The 24,251-nt window shown below is 35.8% G+C and overlaps 2 protein-coding genes across 2 annotated transcripts; both read left to right on the plus strand.

The window, feature by feature from the left end:
- The first annotated feature begins 8,665 nt into the window (after positions 1–8,665).
- LOC103335692 (DNAJ heat shock N-terminal domain-containing protein) lies at positions 8,666–14,338 on the plus strand. The gene is given in 11 exon segments (XM_008238717.3): positions 8,666–8,820; positions 9,215–9,318; positions 9,947–10,006; positions 10,447–10,529; positions 11,662–11,827; positions 11,946–12,075; positions 12,482–12,640; positions 12,739–12,911; positions 13,618–13,648; positions 13,651–13,697; positions 13,861–14,338. Coding segments are annotated over 10 exon segments (1,017 nt in total). The 5' UTR covers positions 8,666–8,820; positions 9,215–9,231; the 3' UTR covers positions 13,942–14,338.
- A 1,757-nt stretch (positions 14,339–16,095) lies between these two features.
- Positions 16,096–17,275, plus strand: LOC103335693 (protein CASPARIAN STRIP INTEGRITY FACTOR 1-like). The gene is made up of 3 exons (XM_008238718.2): positions 16,096–16,284; positions 16,652–16,707; positions 16,965–17,275. Exons 1-3 carry the CDS (start codon positions 16,203–16,205, stop codon positions 17,103–17,105), a joined length of 279 nt encoding a protein of 92 aa, XP_008236940.2. The 5' UTR covers positions 16,096–16,202; the 3' UTR covers positions 17,106–17,275.
- Positions 17,276–24,251: the final 6,976 nt, after the last annotated feature.

Genomic DNA, 24,251 nt, shown 5'->3' on the forward strand with positions numbered 1-24,251 from the left:
AATACTCCCTCATTTCCCTCTCTATCGAATGACAAAATAAAATAAAAAAGATCAAATTGCAAAAAGCAGTATAAAAATTATAGTTGAAAATTTATTACGTACATGACCAGTAAAATTTCTTTAAAGAACATAGTCATATGCAAATGCGACTTAGCTAGCAACAAAACCGCCATAATGACAATAAGGGTCAAATTAAAATTTTGGTTTGTTTTTTTGAAACTGATTGTTTTCGTTGAAAGATGAAAACTGCTCTGCTATCTGTTAATTATATAATGTTGCAACCCTTGTTTAAAGCCGCTTGTCCGATGTCAACACCAACATTCAATAGCCCAGCTACTTTCACAACCCCATACTGAAATAATGAATACCCAATCACAAGGAATTAGTCAGTAATTATGTAGGCGAAAGTCATGCTCCCTATTCTTTAGTTAAAATTTAGCTAAAAACACACAAAAGTTATTTTAGGAACTTTATAAAATTTGAACTCCAAACATACTCCATGAGTTAGAAAGTCAGAAATACTATAGTTATTTTTTAATTCAATATGATTGGTTATCATCTCTATATAAAAAAATAGTTTGTATTAATTAGAAGTTTAAATGATGCATAAAACGAAACAACATTAAATTATAATTAGCCACTATGAGTCCTTTCTCTCTCCTCAGATTTAGGAGTTCCTAGAGGTCTCTTTATTTTAGGAGGTGAATAGGGAGTATGGTTGAAGTTGTATTTTTCCAATTCCTCCCTAAAATTTGTCTAAGGAGGTGGTTTAGGGACCCAATTGTGGATGTTTTTAGTGCGAGTTAGTATGAGAGTATGTCACATGATATAACTTGTTTGTTAGAATATATAAGTGGATATTTATTGATATTATATGATAAAAGTGGAAAATATTAACCATATCGCTCATCCATATTATAACACGTGGACATAGTAAAGCATATGTACATGTGGGTTTTTGGCAAGTCCATAAACAAGTTTAAACACTTAAATCAATCTCAACCACATGATTTCATTTAAATAGATCCAACGACTAAGCACCTCATTCCTCAAATGATGACACTGAATCTCTCAACTGCATGCATGCCACTATATATGAAACGACCTGACCCAATTTTCACTTTGGAATATGGGTCGAAACCTGTTTAAAGCCCGACACTGGTGACTATGGGTCGTAAATGACCATAATGCCCTGAAATAGTAACATAAACTCGAGCCCTAACTCGTGGGCGCTACGATAATCAGCGCCTCACGCACTTTCTTGAGGGATCAAGCACACGTAGTTCTTTCCTCTATTCGACACATCGATTTATTTCTTGTAAACCTCACTCTAGAGCTGACATTTTTGGAGTATCCGAGACTCGTTTACGATCCGTCAAATGCTATACGATCCACGAGAATTACCTAGGTCAACATATCCAAAAATGGTTATAATCTAACGGTTCGAAACTATTGAACCCGAAAATCACACAAATTCGTTCAACGTTAACCAAATTGAGATCCGAATTCCTACACGCTCGTGACGACCCAAGAATCATTCTAAACTGAAAGTGGTCTCTACCAATCTGTCTACGCGCACGCGCTACGGCGTGGGTGGCTTGATCAATACCTGGCGGTCTGAAAAACTCCAAACCACCTGCCCAAACTCCTAACTTAGGTAAAATACCCCATTTGGAACAACTTTTGTTCTTGGACATAACCCAAATAAGTGGCGGGCGGCGAAAGCGATGACCGAAAATCTGCTGAAACCTAACTTAAACAATCGAATGATCAACGCTTGAAATCTCTGAAATCCTACCTAACCAGCAGTTAGAGCATGAAAAATAGCTAGAAAACCATACCTCCCTCGTCCGATTTGGTGGCCGGAGGCTTCTAAACGAGCTCCCAAAGTTTACTAAAAGCCCACCACCGCTGGTTCGTGGTGATTCCGCCGACCATACCGGCGGATCACGGCTGGGATGGGTTGAGAGTGAAAGAAGGGAGTGAGGTGGTTCGTTTGGCACTGGTCTTGCTCAATTTTGTGGTCGGAGCTGAGAGAAATCCTCTCCTAAAGTCGGCTGGTCGAGTTGCCGACATAGGAGAAATCTGGATTTTTAAGAACTCAACTTCGAAATATTTACGGTTATGCCACTGAACTTCTTTTGATCGTAACTCCTTCGTTACAACTCCGATTTGAGCCCACTACGTGTCTACGGACTCATCTCGCTGCGCTCTACGCAATGGTATAATTGAAATCTCAAATTCCTTCCCGGTCAAAAAGTCAACTTTTAAGTTATTAAAATATTCTAAGGGTATAATTGTCTTTTATTAGAATAAATTAATAATTAAATATTAATTAAGGACCGGGTTGTTACAATATATATATTCTTTAGCAAGAATATTCTAATTGCCCCAACAATATCTATATTCCTATGTGCAGACATTGCTTGTCACGTGCGTACGTCCCCACCATTGACTTGACGCTAGCTCTTCAATTACTCATGTAGATTTTTTTTTCTGAAGTGCCCATAGAGATAAGACTTCCATATATAGGGCTCACCTCGATTAAAAATGTGGTTAGTAAAGTGGTACACGATTGTTTTTATATATGCTCATATATTCAATTTTTCAAAAATAATGCATCCAACTAACTTAGCCAAAAAAATTGCATCCAATTAATGATGTTCTTGAAATATTGATATAAAATAAATTAGGTGTTAAAAAATATTTAATATCTGAATATGATATATGATGACAAAGACTCATCGTCACAATCATGGTGATTATTCAAAATGTGTAACATCCCTGACCCAATTTAATCGATTTAATTCAATTTAATTCTTTTGTGAAATTTCAATTTTGCCCTTAGGAGTAGGGGCACTTTGGTCACTTTAAGGAAAAAAAACATTTATTGTATGGCATTACGTAATGGTGTAAGTTTGTGTTAGCCTATGTGATGTCCCAGTTTAAGGTTCGCACATGACCTTCAAAATATCAAGATCCGCTCTGTCACTAAACAAACAATTTTATCAAGTTTTTAACTTGAAGATAAATACATCTATCCCACCCGAAACACACACATGTTATAAAATAAACAGAAAGTAGGTACCACTGAATATTTAAGGTGAGTAGTCTTTGTCTCTCTTCAAGTACAATAATTTGTATGAATGTTTTTATTGGGAAAGGAGCAAATCTACTTTGTCTGACTTCGAAGCTCAAGTTTCTGATTCTGAATCATTGGCATTCCAGGCTAGCGAATCTACTGTTTGAGTCCATTCAGTTTAAGGTTAATCCTTCTCCTTTCACAATTTCTTTAGTTTTCTAGTTTTAGTATTGAGACTCTGATATTGTTAGAGAGGATTGAAATAAACAATTTGGTTGGCACTGTGTTTTTGTATTTTATTTTTAATGAGTTATGAAGTACATGTGTTAGAGCTAATTTGCAAGTAATGAGTAATGGCTTGTTCCATGGAATAAATAAACCAAGCAATGTTCAAACAAATTCTAAGAAGGTTTGGGGAGAAACCACAACTTGTTTGAAAAAGTACCAATCCGATTAGACTTAGGTTGAATTTTAGATTCGGATGCAAGCAATCTTCAATCAAATTCACTTAAATTCGTAAGCCAATGAATAATTTAAAGTCAGATGTATAACTTGAAACTCAATACAATCCGACTCCAAATTAAACATACAACATAGATAATACACACAACACATTACACATTGCCTGGCCTAACCCCAAGAGCAGCAGAAACGTTGTATTTCTGCCACAAATGCTGTGAATTTAATATTTGACTGAATGATCTTTTCATTGATAGGTACAATAGATTTATATAAGAGTATATTATGTACAAAGAAACTAATTTTGTAATCTAGGAAACCAACTAGGAAAGAAAAATCCTAATTACAACATGATTTATACTAATTGATATTATGCAAATAGATTTCTTAACACTCCCCCTCAAGTTGGAGAGTGGATATCAAGAACTCTAAACTTGCGAAAAAGATTGTTGAATTCAACTTTTCCCAATGCTTCAGTAAGAATATCGGCCAACTGAGAAGATGAACTCACATGTCGTGTAGCAATCAAACCTTCCTGAATTTTATCCCGAATAAAATGGCAATCCATTTCAATATCTTTAAATTAAATTTTAATGAGGTGACATGTGAAAATGAAAAGTCAAGTATATCCTAACATAGAATATCCAATTAGAGGATATGAATCCATCTATAATAGGTATGAGTTTATAGTATATTGGGAGAAGCATAATCCAAACGTTCGCATTAGAGAAAAACATATTATATATGTGTGTGTATGTGGGAGAGATGTATTTATCTTCCATGCAAGAGATGTATTTACATATTGCCACTGTATGGGTCTTTTTATTTCAGCAGCTTGACGAATGGGTTTGGGCTGCCAAAAAGAGAAACAGGTGAAACTACCCCTGTGCCTGAGTTCAAGAATCAGGCCCCAAGAATGCTTCAAAATGGTAGTGAAACCTTAGGAAACACCCTGGTCACTTTTACCAACAAAAACAATGTCTGCTTACAGGTAGATTCTTAGCTTGGTATAAGAAGCTTGTGGTATGGGAGTAAAACCATCATGAGTTTAGCATAAACAGAGAGAGAGAGCTGTGAGTTCTTATGAAAAACATAGGTTTTTAGACAAGGGGGAATGGATTCTAAGAGAAGAGGGAGAGAGATGAGGGTATGATAGGTGTGTTGAGTAATTTCTAGCAACTTGACAAAAAATCTGTCAAGCTCTGGAACTTTTTAACAGAAGAGAAAAGGGGAGAAGATGGAGGAATATGACACGAAATTGCAAAGTTTTGGAAGTAAGAGAGCAAGCTTGCTCTCTAGATGTGGTTTGAGTGAATTTCTAGTTGCTTGACAAAACTTGGTCGCAATCTGGATGATTTTCTTTGGGTGGGTAGAGGAAGCTCCACTTTATAGGTACTTATAACCCTAATTCTATCAATCCTTCATTCCCACTTTTCCTTTGTTTCTTTCCATTCACTCCCTTTTGGTGAAATTTCTTTAGCTATAGTGAATGGGTCACATGCTCTTTGGGGTTCCAAGGTTTTTGTGAGGGTGGACCTTCCCATGGAGATGAGGCGCCACCTGCTTTTCTTCTTGGTTCCCCATTAGAGCTCGCAGAGGAAAGGAGAATGGATAGAGCTTTTGCCTAATGGGTATTCCTCCTACATGTACGAATTCCGTTAGGTTTGTCTTTGGCCATGTGCTAGAGTCTCCTAGCAGCCTGAGCGTACAAACATCTTCTAGTTTTCTATCGTGGTTTTATTTCAAACCATGTGCTGGATATTTTTTTGGATATTTTCTAAGCCACTTGGGCTATTTGGGCCTTCCTAAGGTATTAAGTCATCTCTTCTAAAGTATTAGGCTTTTTTTCTCTCTTTTATGTTTACCCACATATTTGGGCTCAAGAAATGGACTTGAGTTTTAGGGCTTCCAAGCAGCTCAAAACTTTCATTTCTCGGCTCATCAATGAGTCTCATGAAAGCTCGTTACCATCCATACCACAACCCACTTAGCAAGCCCCGAGCATTTGTGTGGCTTGGACCCACTTAAGCTTGTAGCGTGGCTAGGTGTGAAATAATAATTTCCTACTTGGCATGGCATGTCGATTGGCGTGCTTGAATTTTATCGTCTTTGAAAAGAGACATAATGCTTGACGGAATAATTAGCATGGGCTTGTAGAGCAAGTGGCTGTTATAGGCTTATTTTAATTCTTAGAGTGATGGATTGCATATTTATTTGGCATGGCACGTGGTTGTGGCTCGTGTAAGCGTGAATGACGAACTTTCGCATGCTTCTAATCAGGTCTTTTCTTAATAAGGCATTACGTTGGGCCGATAATTTATTTGAGCCCAACCCTGGATTTTTGGGCCTTAACATTAGCCCCTAAATTATTAGGGCCATGGATAAGTGTTGGAATGGGCCGAATAATTAAACCCGACCCAAAAATCAATTTCATAAGCTCATTTGTGGTTTCCCAGATACCCACTTCCTCATTCTTTTTTTCATGTATTATTTCTTCCTTATTTTCCTTCTTCCTTATGCGCACCAGAGTAACCCTCTCCCCATCACCTTCATCTTCTTTTTCCTTTTCTTCCTCCAATAAACTCAGAGAGAGAGAGAGAGAGAGAGAGAGAGAAAGAGTGAGTGCGATCAAGAAGAACCGCCTACCATTGGAAGGGAGCTCAAGCCAAACCCGACTACGTTATTCCTCACATGAAGAAACCCACTTGCTATTGCTAGATGAGATTGTCTTTGTGCATACTTTTCTTGCAAAATTCCCAATTCTTTCTTTCTTGGTGCATCTGAGGCTATCCTTTGATGGGATTAACAAGGTATACCCTTTTTCTTGCAATTTCTTGAATATATTGAGGGGTTTGTTGGGTTCTTCATGCCCATGGGTTTTGCTCTAGGCAACAAGCCCCCAGCGAAGTTTGGACCTCTAGCGTCCGAGTAAAGCATGGGATTCACCACCAAGGCAAGCCCACAGCAAAATGGATGGGATGTTGCCCTCAGCTAACATCGATGCCTAATTTTATTTTATTTTTTACTGTTGGTGCGTGGAATATACACGCCAACAGTAAAAAATTTGAAAATCAGCAACTGACGTCAACACTAACCTACTAGCCCACATAGCCCAACGGCTATAAGCCACGTGACTTCTCTTAGAGCCTCCGATCAAAAAATCTTGCCCAATTCAATGGGTGTCCAATTTTTGGCTAAAAAAAATATTTAAAAAATTGTTAAAAAAATCAAAAAATTATGGAAATTTTTCTATAAATACCTACCAATATTATTCACTTTCCACACCAAATTTTCTACTGCAAAATTCCATTTGTGCAAAAATACAAATGACCTATTCCATCGAAGCCGGAGGGTCATGGACAAACATTCAAAGAGGTCAAAATCTTGGCGATGAGGTAAAAAAAAAAATAAAACATTCGATTTTATTCGATTTAATGTCATTTTTTAATATATTTATTGCATTTCCAATTTCATTTTTTAAAATAGATTATTCAAGGGAAAACAAAAAAGAGGAAAACCATTACACATGGTTCCTCAAGTGAACAATTCATGCAGTCGGTTCTAGTGGTGTGTTCCATGTTGGAAATAATGGCACTATTACTTCCTCCGAAGAAAAATACTCCCCCATGTCGTGATCCGATGGAATCGCCTCCACCAATGATTGAGTCGTTCTTGTGCTTCATTGTGTCAGACTATGAGGACCGGGAGTATTTCAATTGTATGATGAGTGAGTAGGTATTTCAATTGTATAATGAAGTGAGTAGGTATTTCAATTGTATGATGGGTGAGATGTGAATTTTATAATAAATATGGACACGTGACAATCAAAAATCTTACTGAAAATTTTATTTGAAAATTTTATCCGAAAATGTTATTTGAATTTTTAGGTGAGAATTTTATAATAAATATTGACACGTGGTAGTGACCTACATAAATTTTAAAAGAACTACTTGTTGGGATGGTGAAAAATAAACTTGAAATTTAGACAAAAATTGTAATTTTAAAACTACATACACCAACTTCCTTGATTTGAAGGTTCAAACATTAACTTCCATGTAAATAGTTGTCGTTCCTAAAATTTCAAGAGAATGAGAGTTTTATGAAGGGGAAAAAAAAGGACAATGTAAGTCACCACTACCTCTTCTACCACCAACTCCTTGTCATGGCAATTACCTTCACGATCCCCAACATCATCTCCCCCACCACCACAGTGCGCCAAAAATTCATGCATAAGAAGCATAAAATCTAATTGTCACATTTCTTATGAGCTCTTCTCTCTGCAGTAGGCCGTGAATAACCAAGATATTGCAAACAAGATTGAACAAGTGTTTTCGATACCATCATACTAACCAGTGGCGGTTATAGGATTCGAAAGCAGACCGGTCAAAACTTATATACTAAACTCAACGATAGGAGTAAATTTCATTAATAAACATAAAAAATACACATATTGAGGGAGAACGTAATGAACTTTACCCTCAAATGCATTTATATCTACAAATACATAAACTAATTTCTAAAATTTCTAAAACAATTGTCTTTGTGAGAGACAAAATATATATATATATATAGGCAGGCTTGGGGTTTGTGTGAGACAAAAAATAATAATTATTATTATTATAAGTAGTGTAGGTAATTTTGATTTTTTTTAACAAAAAGAGAGAAGGAAAAGGAAGAAAAAAGAAAGAGAAGATAGAAGGAAAAGAACAAAAAAAAAAAAAAAAAAGGGAGAGAAGAGAAGGAAAAGAAATGAAAAAGGAGAGAGAGGAGAGAGGGGGAAGGAAAAAAAATAAAAAAGGTTTGTACAGGTTTGTATAGGCTGAATTTAAGTGGAGAACACATGTAGTGTAGGTAAGAATTTTTTAACAAAAATTTGGGCCAGGCACGAGCTTAGCCTGGCACAAGCTAGAAACGCATTAGTATTAACTAACTCTTCGTTTAATGATATTTCTGGAAACTTCCTAACTTGGAAATCCTCAGGAACTGTTTCCGGGTGGAAACGTCGGGGAAACATGTGCTGTCTGTTCAACAAGTGTCAGCAGCATGGAAGTTCCCTGAAACATGTTCATGGCCATGGGATTGGGACTCCTGACCGAAATTACCGAAACACCCCTCTTCATAATCCTCTGACGTGGCTCCATATCTGTTTGAAATTATATCGACCAGTTTATATTTAAGGAAATTCTAAAATAAAAAATAATAATAGTGCTCTCTTCCTCTCCGGCCCATACTCTCTTTCATTTCATCGTCCACATTTCATTACCTGAGCTGCAGAACACGTAAGTTGCTAGATTCAAAGTTTTCCTTTGTTGGGTTCTTTTCATTTTGCTTGTTTTAATTCAACTGAAATATAAAGACTTAATTTTGGGTCCTTCTGTGATTACATTGCTACTCACTTGCAATTGGGTTGGGTTATTTTTTCTGATCAGATCTGCCTAAACTCCTTGATCTCACTCATTTATGACGCAGTTTCTAATTGTTCTTTCTGTTTTTTTCCCCTTGTTGGAAATTCTTTATTTTCCTATCTTAATTTCTTGGGTGTTTTAATTTGGAAGCTAGTTTAGCTTAATTATGGAATTCTATAAGTAGTTTTTTTAATACAATTATTTATTATTTATTATTTATTTTGTCTTTCCAATTAATTTATTCAGCGTGATTGTTTTGTGTGATAAGGTTGTGATCTGAGAAGTATGGTGAAGGACACTACCTACTATGATGTATTGGGTGTCAATGTTGAGGCCTCCTATGCTGAGATTAAAAAGGCTTACTATGTGAAGGTAATTAAAGCTTTTCACTTTCCCAATTTCTTCATATTTTGCTCTCGCAGAAGCAGTTTCAACCTTTAACTAGACTATTGTTTTGGAGGCAATTGGAATTGGATTTCTGTTTCTTTCTTTTGTTTTCAACACTAAGAGTTTCAAAAGTTTGTAGTTGCTTTTGGAGTACTTATTGAATACCCAGCTGCCCTTCAAGTTAGTATATTGTTTGAATTCAGTACCATGGGTCAGCTCATAGAACTTTTATAGGTTTCTGGCTTAACTATATATAATTCTTATTCCCTATGACATTATTTTCGTCTCCAGAAACTATCGGCATTAACACCAGCCTAATGATACCAAGACTCGTACAAAGTCAAAAAAGTTCATTCACATGCTAAAGCCTCAAAACACTGTTTGTCCAAAAGGTTCAAGTACATCACAGAACAGACCCTTGGGCAGCATTGGTCTGTTTATTAGTGTTGCCCCCACATCATTATGCATTGTGCTTTGCTATATATTTCCTTGTTTTCCTTCTCGTGTTTAAAAATTTTAGAATTTTTTGTGGTATTTGTGTACCCACATTTTATTTTATTTGTAGGATAGTGGCATCTACTCAATTAACCTATGGGTTATGTGTTGTTTCTAGGCAAGGATTGTTCACCCAGATAAAAATCCTGGAGACCCAAAGGCTGCCGAAAATTTCCAAGTAAGCTAACTGAAAATCTAAGCTATTACATTTAGTTGTCTATAGACAAGCATACCTTATGATTGAGATCATCATGTGCATAACCATCACTTTACTACCTGTTCTTCTTTCTAAACTTATAAACTCGATGCTTTCTTTCTTGGAAGGCCCAAGATGCATCATTGAAAAAGCAAAAGCCAAGACTTAGAGAAGTATATTGTAAATTGAATGCTAACTTGAAATAGGAAAGTATGCTTCTATTTGGGCTACATGCCCTCAATAAATTTGCACATTTCCTTTCCAAGCCAGTTGTATATTTGGCTGGTTGGGTTTATATAAGGGTCATGTAAAAGTACAGAATAATACTTTCCTTGCTATCTAATGATGCCTTCTTTATTTTTCACCATAAGTTTTTTTATTATGTTGGGGCTTATTTTCCTGCTTATCGTATTTGCATAAAGGCACTTGGCGAGGCTTATCAGGTTTTAAGTGATCCAGATAAGCGTGAAGCATATGACAAGCATGGAAAGGCAGGCATACAACAGTAAGTTTTTACAAACATGGGGATGTAATAATGTTATGCCCTTTGGTAATTTCCTTGAAAGCTTATTTTTAAAATATTTACCTCCAATTAGTCTCCGTGATGTGAGTTTTGCCTAAGAGAAGTTTGGCAAATTCCTAGATGATGTTTGTTTGCCCCTATTTGAAAACTTAACTTTTCCATATGTTAACCCAGCTTATATCTACACCAACTCAACTACATTGCAGAATTACCCACACTAGGACCCAAATTGAGCTACCCTACTGAATTTTGTAAGTAAACTCAAACAACTCCTGCACACCCACACCCACCCAAAGTGAAAAGCTGAACCTTAGGCTACTCAATCACCAAAAGCATCTATAAAAGTTCTCCATCGAAATTGAAGCATCCATTCTATTCGGTTTTTCAATCTTTTTTATTTGGGGTTAAAATTGAAAAAAAATGGTCATTGTTGCATTGGATGTTGGTAGGTTTAGGGCTTCAAAATTTGTCAATTTTAACAATGATTTATAAAATTTATAAATAAACTTGGAAAAAATTGAGATATATCGTATGTGGTTTGGCCTAGTTGGCCAAACCTCTAACTTGACATTCAACTGTGGACTTCTGAATATATTTGAAAGTTTTGGTGCTGCACTGCCAAATATCCAACACATATTTGGTGCAACATGGCCAAATCTTTCTTGACGTGTTCATCCTGGTTTTCCAAACACGTAGGGAATCCAGTTTCTGTAATGCAGAAAATTTATACAAAAAATTATGTTCATTCCACATTTGAAGAGTCCCAAACATCAAGTTGAGCATCCATTTGTCATTAAATCACTTGTTTTCTCCAATATATTATGAAGAATGTGAAAGAAATCATTTTGAGTTGTGTTTAGGGTTTTTTTGAGGATAGGAGACTTGAGTGTGGGTTGTAGGCAAGAGTATGAGTGGGTACACTTATAAAGTCAGAGGTTGTTTTCTAATTCAATTGTGTCCTTATGGTCACTTTATTCAAGGGTGAATAATGCTTTCCTTTTCAGGCTCTTTTTAGATAGAAATGTTCTTTATTTCTTCTTTTAATTATTTCTTTTATCTTAAAACAAACATGTTAGAAGATATTTGGGTCTGTAAATCTGTCTCCCCTTTCCAGGGACTCCATGGTAGACCCTGCAGCTGTGTTTGGGATGCTTTTTGGGAGTGAATATTTTGAAGATTATGTTGGTCAACTTGCTTTGGCTTCTTTGTCATCTGTTGAAATTGAGGAAGAGACGCAGGATCCTGAAGTCCGTAGGCAGAGAGTCCAAGAGAAAATGAGGGTATGCCTTTTACACTGACTGGACCACTGGTGTTATCAAAATGTTGATTTTTCCAATACGCTTAATTAAATCCTCTCCTTATTATTATTATTTTAAAAATAAATAAAAAATTGTGCAGGCCTTGCAGAAGGAAAGGGAAGTAAAGCTCATAACTATTCTGAAAGATCGCCTTCAACCATTTGTTGATGGCCGTACAGATGAGTTTGTAAAGTGGGCAAATTCAGAAGCAAGGCGCCTCTCAACGGCTGGTAAACCCTTTTCTTTTTCTCCCTCCAAGAGGACTATTTTGTTGTTTCCCATCCAGATTTTTAAAATCTGGAGTTATGAGTTTCTGCCTGATCATCTGACTTAATAACTCGTTTCATTGTTAGCTACTGATATTGCCTAAAAGGATAGATAAAGCTGCATTTAAATTCTATTAATCAATTTCCTTAAGAAAATGAAGGCTTAATTCTCTCTTCTAACTAAAGTCACAAAGTAACCTGCTTTGTTCAGAAAATAAATAAATGAACTGGAGAAATATTGCATTTTTCTCCAATTGTTTTGGTTTTAATGTAGACTATAAAGCTCTTCAAATGCTAACCAAACAAAACTTTAATTTTGTGTCTTGCTTGCTACAATTTTGCATTAATCCATAATTGATTCTTTTATTAGCTTTTGGCGAGGCTATGTTGCATACGATTGGTTATATTTACACGAGAAAAGCTGCAAGAGAAATTGGAAAAGACAAACGATACATGAAGGTACCATTTTTAGCAGAATGGGTGCGAGATAAAGGACACCAGATAAAGTCACAAGTATCAGCAGCTTCAGGTGCACTTTCTGCTATCAAGGAGTGCTATTTGCTGAAACACAGGCTGCATATCCTTCATTGTTGAATTTTTTTTTATGGCTTATCTTAATTTGTATAGGTGCTGTAGCATTAATTCAACTACAGGAAGATCTAAAGAAGTTAAACCAAGGTGAAAACAAGGAAGAGACCTTAATGAAAGCCATTGAAGATAAGAAGGATCAAGTGCTTAATTCCTTATGGCAGATTAATGTGGTTGATATTGAGTCAACCCTGTCACGTGTCTGCCAAGCTGTGAGTTCAGTATTTCCTTTGTTAACCTTAACAAAATAATAGTTCTTCCTGCAAGCTATTACTGTGTGGTATTAGGTTAATAATTTGAGTTATATCTTAGGTCATGGTGTTCACATGGTCTTATGCAAGTGTGTGACACATGATTTAACTCATTTGGAAAATCTTATTGGATCATTAACTGAATTCCCCTACACATTTTTTCGGGGTTTTCAGAACCCAAAAGGACAGAGCTGGTAGGTGAATTTCATCTCTTACACTTAGTGTTTGGCAAAGTCATTAAAATTTCTTGATGATTGTTGAGATGGAGTACATTGGCCTCAAATTTTACCTCATTTCTCTTTTACTTGGTAATAAAGGTGGTGCCAGCAGACTTAATTGTAACTGCGGAACCTCATGTGGCATCTAGGAGCTAATCAAATATCATTGATGTGCTCATTTTAAGTTTTGTACTGATGCCTAAGTCTCCCTTAACTTAATGACACAAAAGTACCATCTGCCATGGTAACCTTTTCTGATAAATATCTGCCTGTTGTCTGTGGACATTAAATGGCAAACGTTCTTGCATACCAAACTTCAATTAAAACAGACAAAATCCAGTGGAAAAATAAATCAATTTACGGAGTGATCCAAAAGAATATAGGTAGTTTGAATTGAAGGTAGCCTCTAGTAGCATTTGAAAAATTATTCAAGAACTGTTCTTTTTCAGGTACTTAAAGACCCCACTGTGTCCAGGGATGTTCTAGAGGGCGGGCTAAAGCACTGAAAAAGTTAGGAACAGTCTTCCAAGTAAGCTTTTATTTTCCTTTGAATTCTAGCAATATATTATCCGGGGCCTAAACTTCTGAATTATTTTTTTGGGCCTGATCTGAACCTTTGAAATGAGTAATTGTTATTTGCATATATCGTTACATTTTCATCTAACCAACCTCAAATTTCCATTATTTTTCAGGGTGCAAAGGCTGCTTATAGTAGAGAGAACAGTCTCCGCCATGAAAATGACACCAGAATAGATTCTGCGTCATCGTCGTAATTGCATCATATGAAGAGAGTAATTCCATCTTCAGGGTGATGTATGTGGGCACATCGAAGGTGAAAGGTTGTCTTAATAGCGTCATAGCCATCTGCTGAATTTGGAGGAATATGTTTGCTCTTGATTGGATTAGTTTAGTGTGCACCCTTGACTTGCTTCAACCTTGGCTTGTTTCTATTGTACTCCAATGTGCAAAATCGTATTTAATTGTATTTCTTTTGTATGTATATGAATGAGCTACAGAAATTGCCAGTAGTATTTTTAAGGCGACCAATCTGTCTTACTGAGATACATAATGATTGAGTGGTCATCTGGCCAAGAAATGCTGATTCAGAATCTGACTTAAAATCCTGTCAATGTTATGGCGAATTTGATCACAGATTTGCCTATTTTAGAATCGTTTGTATTAATGAACTTGCAAAGATGGTGTGGTGGTAATCGCTGAATGTCTAGTTAAATTCTGTTTTACCTATTTACAAATTTTTTGGCAATCTCTCTCTCTCTCTCTCTCTCATATTAGTCAGGCTCAGGGAAAGTCGAATCAATATTTGGGCCCAGTCATATTTCTTTCACCAAAAACATTGGCTGCTGAAGTGGGGAGGGCCAAAGGTCTTTGGGTCTACTGACATCCCTTTCCTCAAAAGCATAGGTTGCTGTAAGATCTTGCTTGGATGTTTGAGTAGTTGACAAACAAGGGAAAGAAAATACAAAAATAGTCAGATGTTTGGTTAAACCATAAGTGGTGGGAGAGGGTGAAGAAAAATGTTAGGGTCAAAAGTTGGATTATCTCCAATATAACCTTCAGCTTACAAGTACTGATTATATATTGTATAACAAAGTTAGTGCCAATCCCAACAAGGGGATTCAGGAGATATTTTATGTGGGTATTTTCATATTCTGTGCACATTTGTCATTCCACTCTGTTATCCTTCACTCTAACGGGCACAAATCCAGTGCATATCCTTTTCTTTAATGAAAAAGTCAGGACCAAGATTGTAGCCATATCCTATCCTAGGATAGCCTACCAAGACATGCAATTCTATGGAGGAACCTAAAACAATCTTATCCTATGCAGGACAGAAAAGCTGACTGAGAAATTTACAATAATGCAATTCATATTTGCAATTGCATATGCTAGTACTTTACCACAACTCAATACTGATTATATTTATACTAATTGCAATTAGTTGTTAAAGTGGGTAACAAATATATGACATATGCTTCTCTCTCTCTCTCTCTCTCTCTCTCTCTCTCTCTCTCTCTCTCTATTTGAAGGAAACAACAAAATTAATTATGCATGCATTGGCCATACTATACCTTCAATATCCAAGTGAGGTAGAGGAACTTGTTTTGATTGATGGGAAACATCACAAATATCCCAAACAAACTTTCCACTAAAATTCCTCAAATTAGTGCACAACATCCCACATTTCCACTATCATATGCTTGCTAACCATGCCTAAGATCAGACTGGATGTTAGGGAAGGAATAGACTGGCCAAATTATTGAAGGCAAAGGTAGGGATGGTTTGCTTAAGTTAAGGGCTGCCCTAACACCACTTTTCTATATAAAAGAAATTAAAAGAAAGATGGGTATTTAAAATATCACTGTGCATCTTCTCTTTATTCTCCACCAGTGTCCTTTCAGTGGTATTTGGTGTGTTGTCTTTGTCTTTATAGATAATTGAAACCACTAGTCATCCATCAAAGCTATTTTTATACCTAATATATCTTTTTAATTTGAGCACAACCACAGGATAAACAATAACCTAATCACCAAAACCCATCTGCCATCTGAAGTTTCCAATTCAGTCCTCCCGTGTTTACTGATAACTGAAGTCAACAAGTGATGACCAAGCTCAAAAAACTTAAATGGTCAATCATGCTGTCCCAAATTCAAAGTGAAAATTTTGCAACCAGGTTCTCTATAAGACAATCGAGGGGGTATTTTGGTAATTTCGACTGAAGATCATTTCATTCTAAGTACTATTCTGTTAATTAACTATATCATCAGTCCACTAACTTCTTAGACTTAGTGCCCCAACAGGAGGAAAGTGGTCTATGTCAACTTTTCATTAGAATTCAAAACTAAAAAGCATAAAGCTTTGATTTATTTATAATTAAATGTCAATTTTGTCTAAGTAAATTACAATGTTCATTGCATTAATATAGATATATAGGAAGCATGTATCATTTGGTCCACTAATTCTCTGATCTTGGAAGAGAAAAAAGAGCTTATAACCAACAACAAAGTTGCTCAACATGGGTTTCATGTTCTTCAACAAGTTCAGCATCCTCTTTCTCCTGATTTCAGCATCATTTTTATCAGCCTCTTTTGCAGCAGGTTGGTCTTTCTAAGTCTTCCACTGCAGCCTTTGGTTTTTAATTAGTCATATAACTACATACATTGTCAGAGCTGTTACTAAACAATTGGAGATAAATATATAAACATGTTTATGTATGTATGTATGTATGTATGCATGCATGCATGCAAATGTATGTGCATATAATGTAGCATCGATTCGTCGCAATATGTTGTTGCTGTTGCTGTTGCTGCTGCTGCTGTTATGCTTGATTCTTCTAGGACTGTGCAACAGGCCATTAATTAACTATTATTAACCATATGATGATGTGCTTAATATTTAATTATGCAAGAGAAAAAAGCAGAATTTCACCTTTACAAATATGCATGATATGAACTGCATTTGCAGGTCGAAGTTCCAAGTTTGTCAATAGGTTAGCCAAAGAAGTGGATGCAATTCCAGAGGTTTGTATTTAAAAAAGCTTTCAGAAATTCTTGGGTTATGATCTCCTCCTCCTCTTCCTCCTCCTTCTTCTTCTCGAAAATCAAACCATCTTCAAATTAGTAAGCTTTTTTAGTGAAAATTTTCAGTCAACATATCTCACCATTCAACAAAAATTCCCATGTTCACAGGCCAAGTTTAATTAGTATTGGGTGTAGTGTACACAAAATTCAAGTTTTGCAGCTGACTCATAATTTGATTTTTTTTTTTTTCGCGGTAGGAAACGTTAGGGAAGCCATTGAACCACAAGGAAGCTGCCATAATCCATGAAAGGCTGCTGAGAGCTAACACCAGAGACTATGGAAGATATGATCCAGCACCTGCTCTTGTTAAGCCTCCTTTCAAGCTCATCCCCAACTGATCCTCTGATGGTTTTAGCCATCAAAAACCGCCGTCGGAGTAGCCTCTTTATATTAACTAAATAAATGAAGTAGCTTATATGTATCCACTACTATAAAGTGTTAAAGAAATGTTCTAGTGTAATTATGTGAGATATATATATATATATATAGACATATACTAAGTTTTCAATTCTTGTATCCCTGGATAAATTTGTCTTTTACATTTCTTGATGCAGAACTCTTCTAGTTTTAAAAATGAAGAACAGGTTGATGGTTTGACATCCCCTCTTGTATGGTTGGTAAAAAGACGGTTAGACCATTCAAACCAAGGAAAGTATGCAAATGCGTTCAGTTTGGTCGGTTCGATTTTTACACACACAGAGAAGGTGTAATTTGTGAACAAACTGAAACTGCCATGTTACAGTTTTGGTGGCCTATTTGGACTCTTTGGAAATTTCCTAAACCGATCTAATCACATGGAACCAACCGAATTTATAAAGATGGGCTTGGTTTGGTTTGGTTAGGCTAATGATTCGATTCCTAAAGCGAACCAATGCAGGCCGGATATTTCATTGGTTCAAAGATTCAATTCGAGCAAGCAAACCATCTGATCTTGTGTTGATACAGTAAACTGTCATATTTCATTTAACTTGGAAGCAAAATAGCAGGATCTGACTGTGTTGATACAAGTAAAAACTGTTCCTTGTGAGTTTAGTTGTTCCTTGTGAAGTTGTGTTATTTTACAAGGGGCATGGATCTTGGCCTCTCCTCCAACCGTATATTGCAGAAATTTGGCTACACATTGATGCTGAAACTCATTCACTGAAAGCATACACGCTTGCTATCATCCTCTAGGCTGGCAGAGAAACCTCCTTTCACAGACAATCCAAAATTAATGGATATGAAACAATAAGGGAGAAAATCTAGAGGAGGAACCAAGTACCAACAACTTCACCAGTCCATATCTGCAGGATTGAGTTCAGATATATTCTCGGATGATGTACAAACCAAAGTGGTCAAATGAATCCAACAGCTGTGAGAAAGTTTTATGCAGTAAGATATAAGAAAAGATACATCCTAAGTGCAATCCAAAATAGTTCAACATAAAATATTACAATTAAGTATTAACTTTAGCACAGAGTCTATCAATCATTTTGGTATGTGTCCTCACATTATGTTGAAGGCCTTCTGATGGTAAACCAGAAATGAGGTCCCTCGCATCGCATGTTTGATTTTTCCAGCTACGTACAAACCTTCGATAAGAATAGCGAAAATCGCAATGTCCATGACACCCAACATCTTGCATTTCAAGCTCTCTGAAAAATTCTATTTCCATGTCAACATGTTGGTTTTTAAACAGACCATCCAATAAAACAGCATAAGATTGAATATCTGCAGATTGGCCACAAAGATTGCATCTTAGTGAACAACTTTTGTGCATCTTATATTCTTCCTGCTCTGCAAAAACCATCCATAAGAGCAGTATAAGTAAAGGTAGCTGGAAAAAATGTACCCTACAACAATACTCGTTTCAGAATCTTAAAAGTTAACAAAGATAATGCTGATGACTAGAAGGATGATGATTTTAACGTTAAAATGAAAATACAATATTATGGTACAGTTCATAATGAAGTTCAACAAAACTTCTAAACTAACATTATTTGGACCAACTAGCTCTTAGTTATCTCTTTCCATATTTGAAGAGATCCAAAGTTCGAATCTTTCCATCTTCCAATGCTAAAATAGGAATATAGAAATTCTAACTTGTTAACATATATACCGAAGAAACAAATTCTTTTAATGTCAAATTTGAGTAACTTGATCATTTTTATATACAAGCAATAAAAACAAACTTATGACTAAAGGAAGTTGAGTTTCACCCCAAAACCAATTGGCAATGGGGGGAGTAGCTCAACTCCTTATAAGCCTTGCTAAATATCTCAATTTTCCAATCGTGGGACTTTTTACGAAATACATCTCACACGACGAAAAAAACACAAAGGTAATTTGAACCCCTCCCATTTTACTCCTCCAACACCTTAACCAACCATATATCACTTATATTTTAGTGATAATATGCTAAAATATTTATATTTAATGGGTGGCATATTAACAATTACAGCAAAACTATTTTGATTTTTATCATTTTATGAATACTCTTAATACACTTACTCTACACAAGAGATGATGCCTAAAATGATAGAAAATCATAGTGCAACCGGCCGAAGAATTTAGTACAACTAGGCATTTCTTGGGATGTGTGTTTGTTTAGTCACTCATGGCTTACCATGCAAGTGGGTGTAATATATGATATGGATAAACGCGCATCTTATATATAAATGATTATGGTTGTAAATTAATCTTTTTTTCATTAATTACTACATATTTTCTATACCACAAACAAAATCTATCATGTAATGCATTTCCTTCTAATTTTTTATTATAAACTAATAGATAATTGAGCCTAAATAAACATTATCCAAAGTAGCTCAATAAAAATTAGCCTAACACCTCAACAAAAATAGTTTTTCTTACAACACTTGTTGGTTTATATGCCCAATTTATTATTGACAAACCAACCCATTATCGATAGAAGGCCCGTCACTTAGAAAAAGAGAATAAGTCAAAGCCTCATATTTCCATCGAAGGAGATGTCCACATTCATAGTTTTTCCAAGACCACACCTAAGAACCAAGGGATATTTGCTGATATCATCGATATTTTAGACCATGACCTCAAGTACATAACCTTGAGCAACAAAATTCTTGTTTAAATTGATTTTAGGATATTGAAGAGATGCCTATAGAGAGGAAATGTTTGATTTTTATTTATATTTTTTCATTTCAAGATTTGGTTTTGTTAGCCTAAAATGATAAAAGAAAATCATAGTGCTTTCTTTTCTCTTCTCAACCGGCCGAAGAATTTAGTCCTCACCAACACTATTTCTCCATAGGCCATTCTTTCTCTGGGCTAAACTGTGTGTTTGCTTTAAAGGCCAAGTAGTTTAGCATGACATCTAAAGGCCATGCGTGCAAGTGGGTGTAATATATGATATGAATGAACGCGCATGATCTTGACTTCCGATAACTGGAGGGATCGTGGTTGAGGAAAAAAACTCCCTACACACCTCTCAGGCCGTTGGTTCTTTTACATTGGCAACAAGGCTTTTTTATGTTGTTAACTTGCAACTGAACGACACTCTCACAAACAAACTCGAAAAGTAAAGAATATTTGTGGAGGTATGGATTAAATGGTGCTCAATATAAACTCTTGAATCGGAACAAAGAAAATCTTGTTGATATACTAGATGAACGTTTACAATGTATGATGCTTAGGAAATTTGATGAACAACTATCTTATTGATATGATTACATAAAATTCTAAGAAAGTAAAACATAAATTTGAGAGTGCACTTGAGCAGCGTTTCGACTTGTGTTTTGAATGTCCTTTTTGTCTGAAATTGCCCCTTCTATTTATAGAAGAATATGCCAACCATGTAAGCTCGGCTCAAAATATCCCACCTCCCAAGTCCTTGCATGTCTGACAAGCCCTGGTGGCTTCTTCCTCACTCACGAATCCCAAAACGTCCTTTGACTATTATTTCTGCAAATTTCCTCATGTCATCAATTTGCTCTCGGTATGGGTCCAAATGCCCAACTTGGGCCTTGATTTGCCACATATTGGGGCTTCTCTCTTTGGTCTGGTCCGGTTTTGGGAAAGATTGTAAGTTGTTGGAGCATGCGGGAGATTGTCGCTGAGATATTTGCAAATGCAACCACACTTGCGCATCCTTTTTGGAACATGACCAAAAGTCACAATTCCACGTCTTCAAATCACGTGCAGGGAGGAGCCACAATTAGACCTTAATGTTGGCCCCTCCATCGTGTGCGCGTTGATTGGCAAGTAATTGCATCTTGGTTTATTTGCTTAACGGTGTACGTGCGCTATGATCATTGCTGGCTTATACATCTTTATTGACTTAGGTCGTCTTGTTTAGCTTTTCGTTTCATTTCTCGACTCGGTCTCTTTTCTTTTTGTAATATAGATTATCGCTTATACTAAAACAAAAACACGAAAAATTAACTACGGTCAAAATCGTGGGTTGCCTACATTTCCAAACCAAGCCAGCAACTTTTCTAATGGCTTTTTCCTTCTAGCCTTCTCACTGGTTGATGTGGATGTTATTAAATTATTACAATTAAATTTAGAGTTTCTTAAGTCTTAACCATACACGCTTCTACTTGACAAACTCGCTTTCCTGCACTTTAAAGTGGTCACCTCAGCACAAAGTTAAAAAGACAAATCTACCCTCCATTCTACTTCAAGATCCAATCCTGGTAACATCACAGATGTGAGGACAATTATGGTAGAAAAATAATCTTTGACAATTAACAACATCCAAACTTTGACTCTTCACAGAAAAGCAAAAGAAAAAGAAACAATAATAAGGCCAACCGCAGCAGCAAACTCATTATTTATTTATTATTTAATTAAGCAAGATATATTATAATATATTTTTTTAGGAATTTACGTGTCCAAATTGGTAATGTCGTTTGCACTTGCACCGTCCTAACTCTTGCCACCTAATTAAGTGTTGGGACTAACTAAACCCTACCTTACATTACAGCGATGTCGACAAAAACAAAAAGGTGCTGCGGTGGTTAAATTGTGGCACAACAAGAATTTATACACAAAATTAAAATTAGAAAGAACAATTGTAAATATATTTATACCATATACCATATTTGTATTTTCTTTTCATTTTTTATTTTAATTTTTAGGTTTTAGGGCGATACGGATTTGAAGAGTAGTTACCTGTGTTGCCGTGTACCCGAAATCTTGTGTTCAAATTTCCTTCCTTTAATATCACTTTTATTAATATAAATAATAAAAAATGAACTAGTCGAAATTTATTTTCTTAACCGTCAAAAAGCATTCCAATTGAAAAAAAAAAATTAATACTAGACCTATCACAATTCTATATACATATATATTATACAAGTTGCTACGTAGGGTCATTGGTGTCAATTAAGGCCCGCAAGGGTCACTTGACCTTTCAACATTTTGAAGACATTATATTTATTTATGTTATCCAAATTATTTTATAATTATATTTACTATATTGACATTTCTCATAAATGTAAATTGTCTATAATGAACGTGAACGTGATCTATATTTGTTTTCATGTCTTCACATGTCATTTATATGCGTGTCATGGATTTATTTGATTTTCTCATTCTATCTAAAATCAACCTTTAATACTCTTTCATTATTTTTAGGTTGCTAGAATTTGGGTTATACTTACTAAGATATTAAATTTAATCATTATAATGAATTATTATATATGTTTTCCTATAAAAACTAAGTTCCCTGTAATTATAAAGCTATTTAAAGTTGACCTTCCTTGATAGAATTTCTGGCTCGGGATGGTATAATAATGTGGTTTAAGATTGTAGTGTGTTACTCAAAAAATAGGAAAAATTATGTCATGCCAAATATAACAAATAATAATTTAAAAATGAACTCGAATGAATAAGATGATGTTTGCAATGACAATGCGAAGAGGATTTCACATGCATAAATGATAGGGAGTCTTGATCAAATTACTTGAGTAATTAACTTAGGTAATACCATTTTAATCCTTACATCTAAGCAACTACACTACTTAGGTAAAAATTATGAATACTAAGATGATCATAATTGACTTTAAAATAAAATAAAAAAACAAGATGATGCTATTACTTAATTATATAACTCGTCACTTATGATATTGTAACTAGAATATGATAGCAACATTTTACTTGAAAATTGCTCAAGTGAAAAATGATGTTAACAACACTTGTGTCTTGTGAAAATTGCCCAAAGGGGGTCACTCTCCTCCTCCCTTTTTTTCCCTCCTTACCCTCCCAGATCTTCCCCTCCCCTCTCTACCTCTACTTCTTGCCCATCCCCTATAGCCCCTTAATCTTGGCTAAGTTTGGTAAGCTGCTTGCTTGGCTGTCTTGGTGATGACATTGTGATAGGGTTGATGTGGCGCAGGTGCGAATATGTTCGTCTCTGTCCTCCCTTGGTTTGGTGTGAGAGCCTGATTCGAGCGGTTGTGGTGATAGGGCTGCTTGTTTTTTTTTTAGTTGTAATGAGTGCAGTAATCTGTTTGTTGGTCTCTCTTCGGGAGAACCTTGGTTATTGTTTAGGTTTTACATTGGTTTTCTAGGTCTCTCTTTGGGACAATTTTGTTTCATTCTTTATGTTATGTTTGTTCAGTTTATTCAAGCTGTGTCTTTGGGCGTTTTTTGGCTTTTCATGAAAAAGTTGAGTAATGCCATGTTTTACTGCTAGATTTGAGCCCTTAGGGATGCAATTGGGGGAGTACCATAGATGTGATTATCTTTTGTACTCCATTGACAAGAGAAATTATAGAGTGATACAGTATCACCAAGTCAGCTGGTGATACTTCCACTCAAAATCTGCCATCTGTCTTTTTTGAAAAGAAAATTAAATTTTTTTCACTGTTGGACTTTGTCTTCCAACTTTACGCTAAATAAAATAAAATAAAATTTGAAAAAACAGGAAAAGGAAAACAAGAAAACTGTAGCAATTTCCCCTGTCGGCAATCTACCTACCTTGCACTGCCGCCCCTTGGCTGCAATCCCCCTCCAATAATATCAACATCAAACATACCCTTCTTTCACTAGTGGGTTGTCGTCATGGGAGATTTTGAAGATTTTTGTTTTATGTTTAATGGGTTTGCACTGATTTTCAAGATTTCTGAGTTTTCTAAATACTTTTAACTTTTTACTAAGAATGGGAGGCACGGAAAGCCCAGGTGGGTGGCGAGGGAGGAGGGAAGACGACTGGGTGGCGAGGGAGATGCAAAGACGGCTAGGTGGCGTGATAGCACAAGGAAGACGGAGGAGAGGGGTTGGGGTATTAATGTTGAAGGGTAAACTTGTAAGACAAAGTCCAGATGTAAATTTTTTTTAATTTTTTTTTCAAAAAGGACACGTGTCAGATTTTGAGTAGGAGTATCACCAGCTGACGTGGTGATACCGTATAACTCTATAATTTCTCCATTGACAGGGGTGTATTGTAGTCATGATTATCTTTGTTTTGGGCCTGAGTATAGGTTCAAGTGATTGGTTGCCTGTGTGGCTATTGTAATTGA

The sequence above is a fragment of the Prunus mume genome, linkage group LG6 (assembly GCF_029339155.1).
Source record: "Prunus mume cultivar Tortuosa linkage group LG6, ASM2933915v1, whole genome shotgun sequence".
NCBI classification, from domain to species: domain Eukaryota; kingdom Viridiplantae; phylum Streptophyta; class Magnoliopsida; order Rosales; family Rosaceae; genus Prunus; species Prunus mume.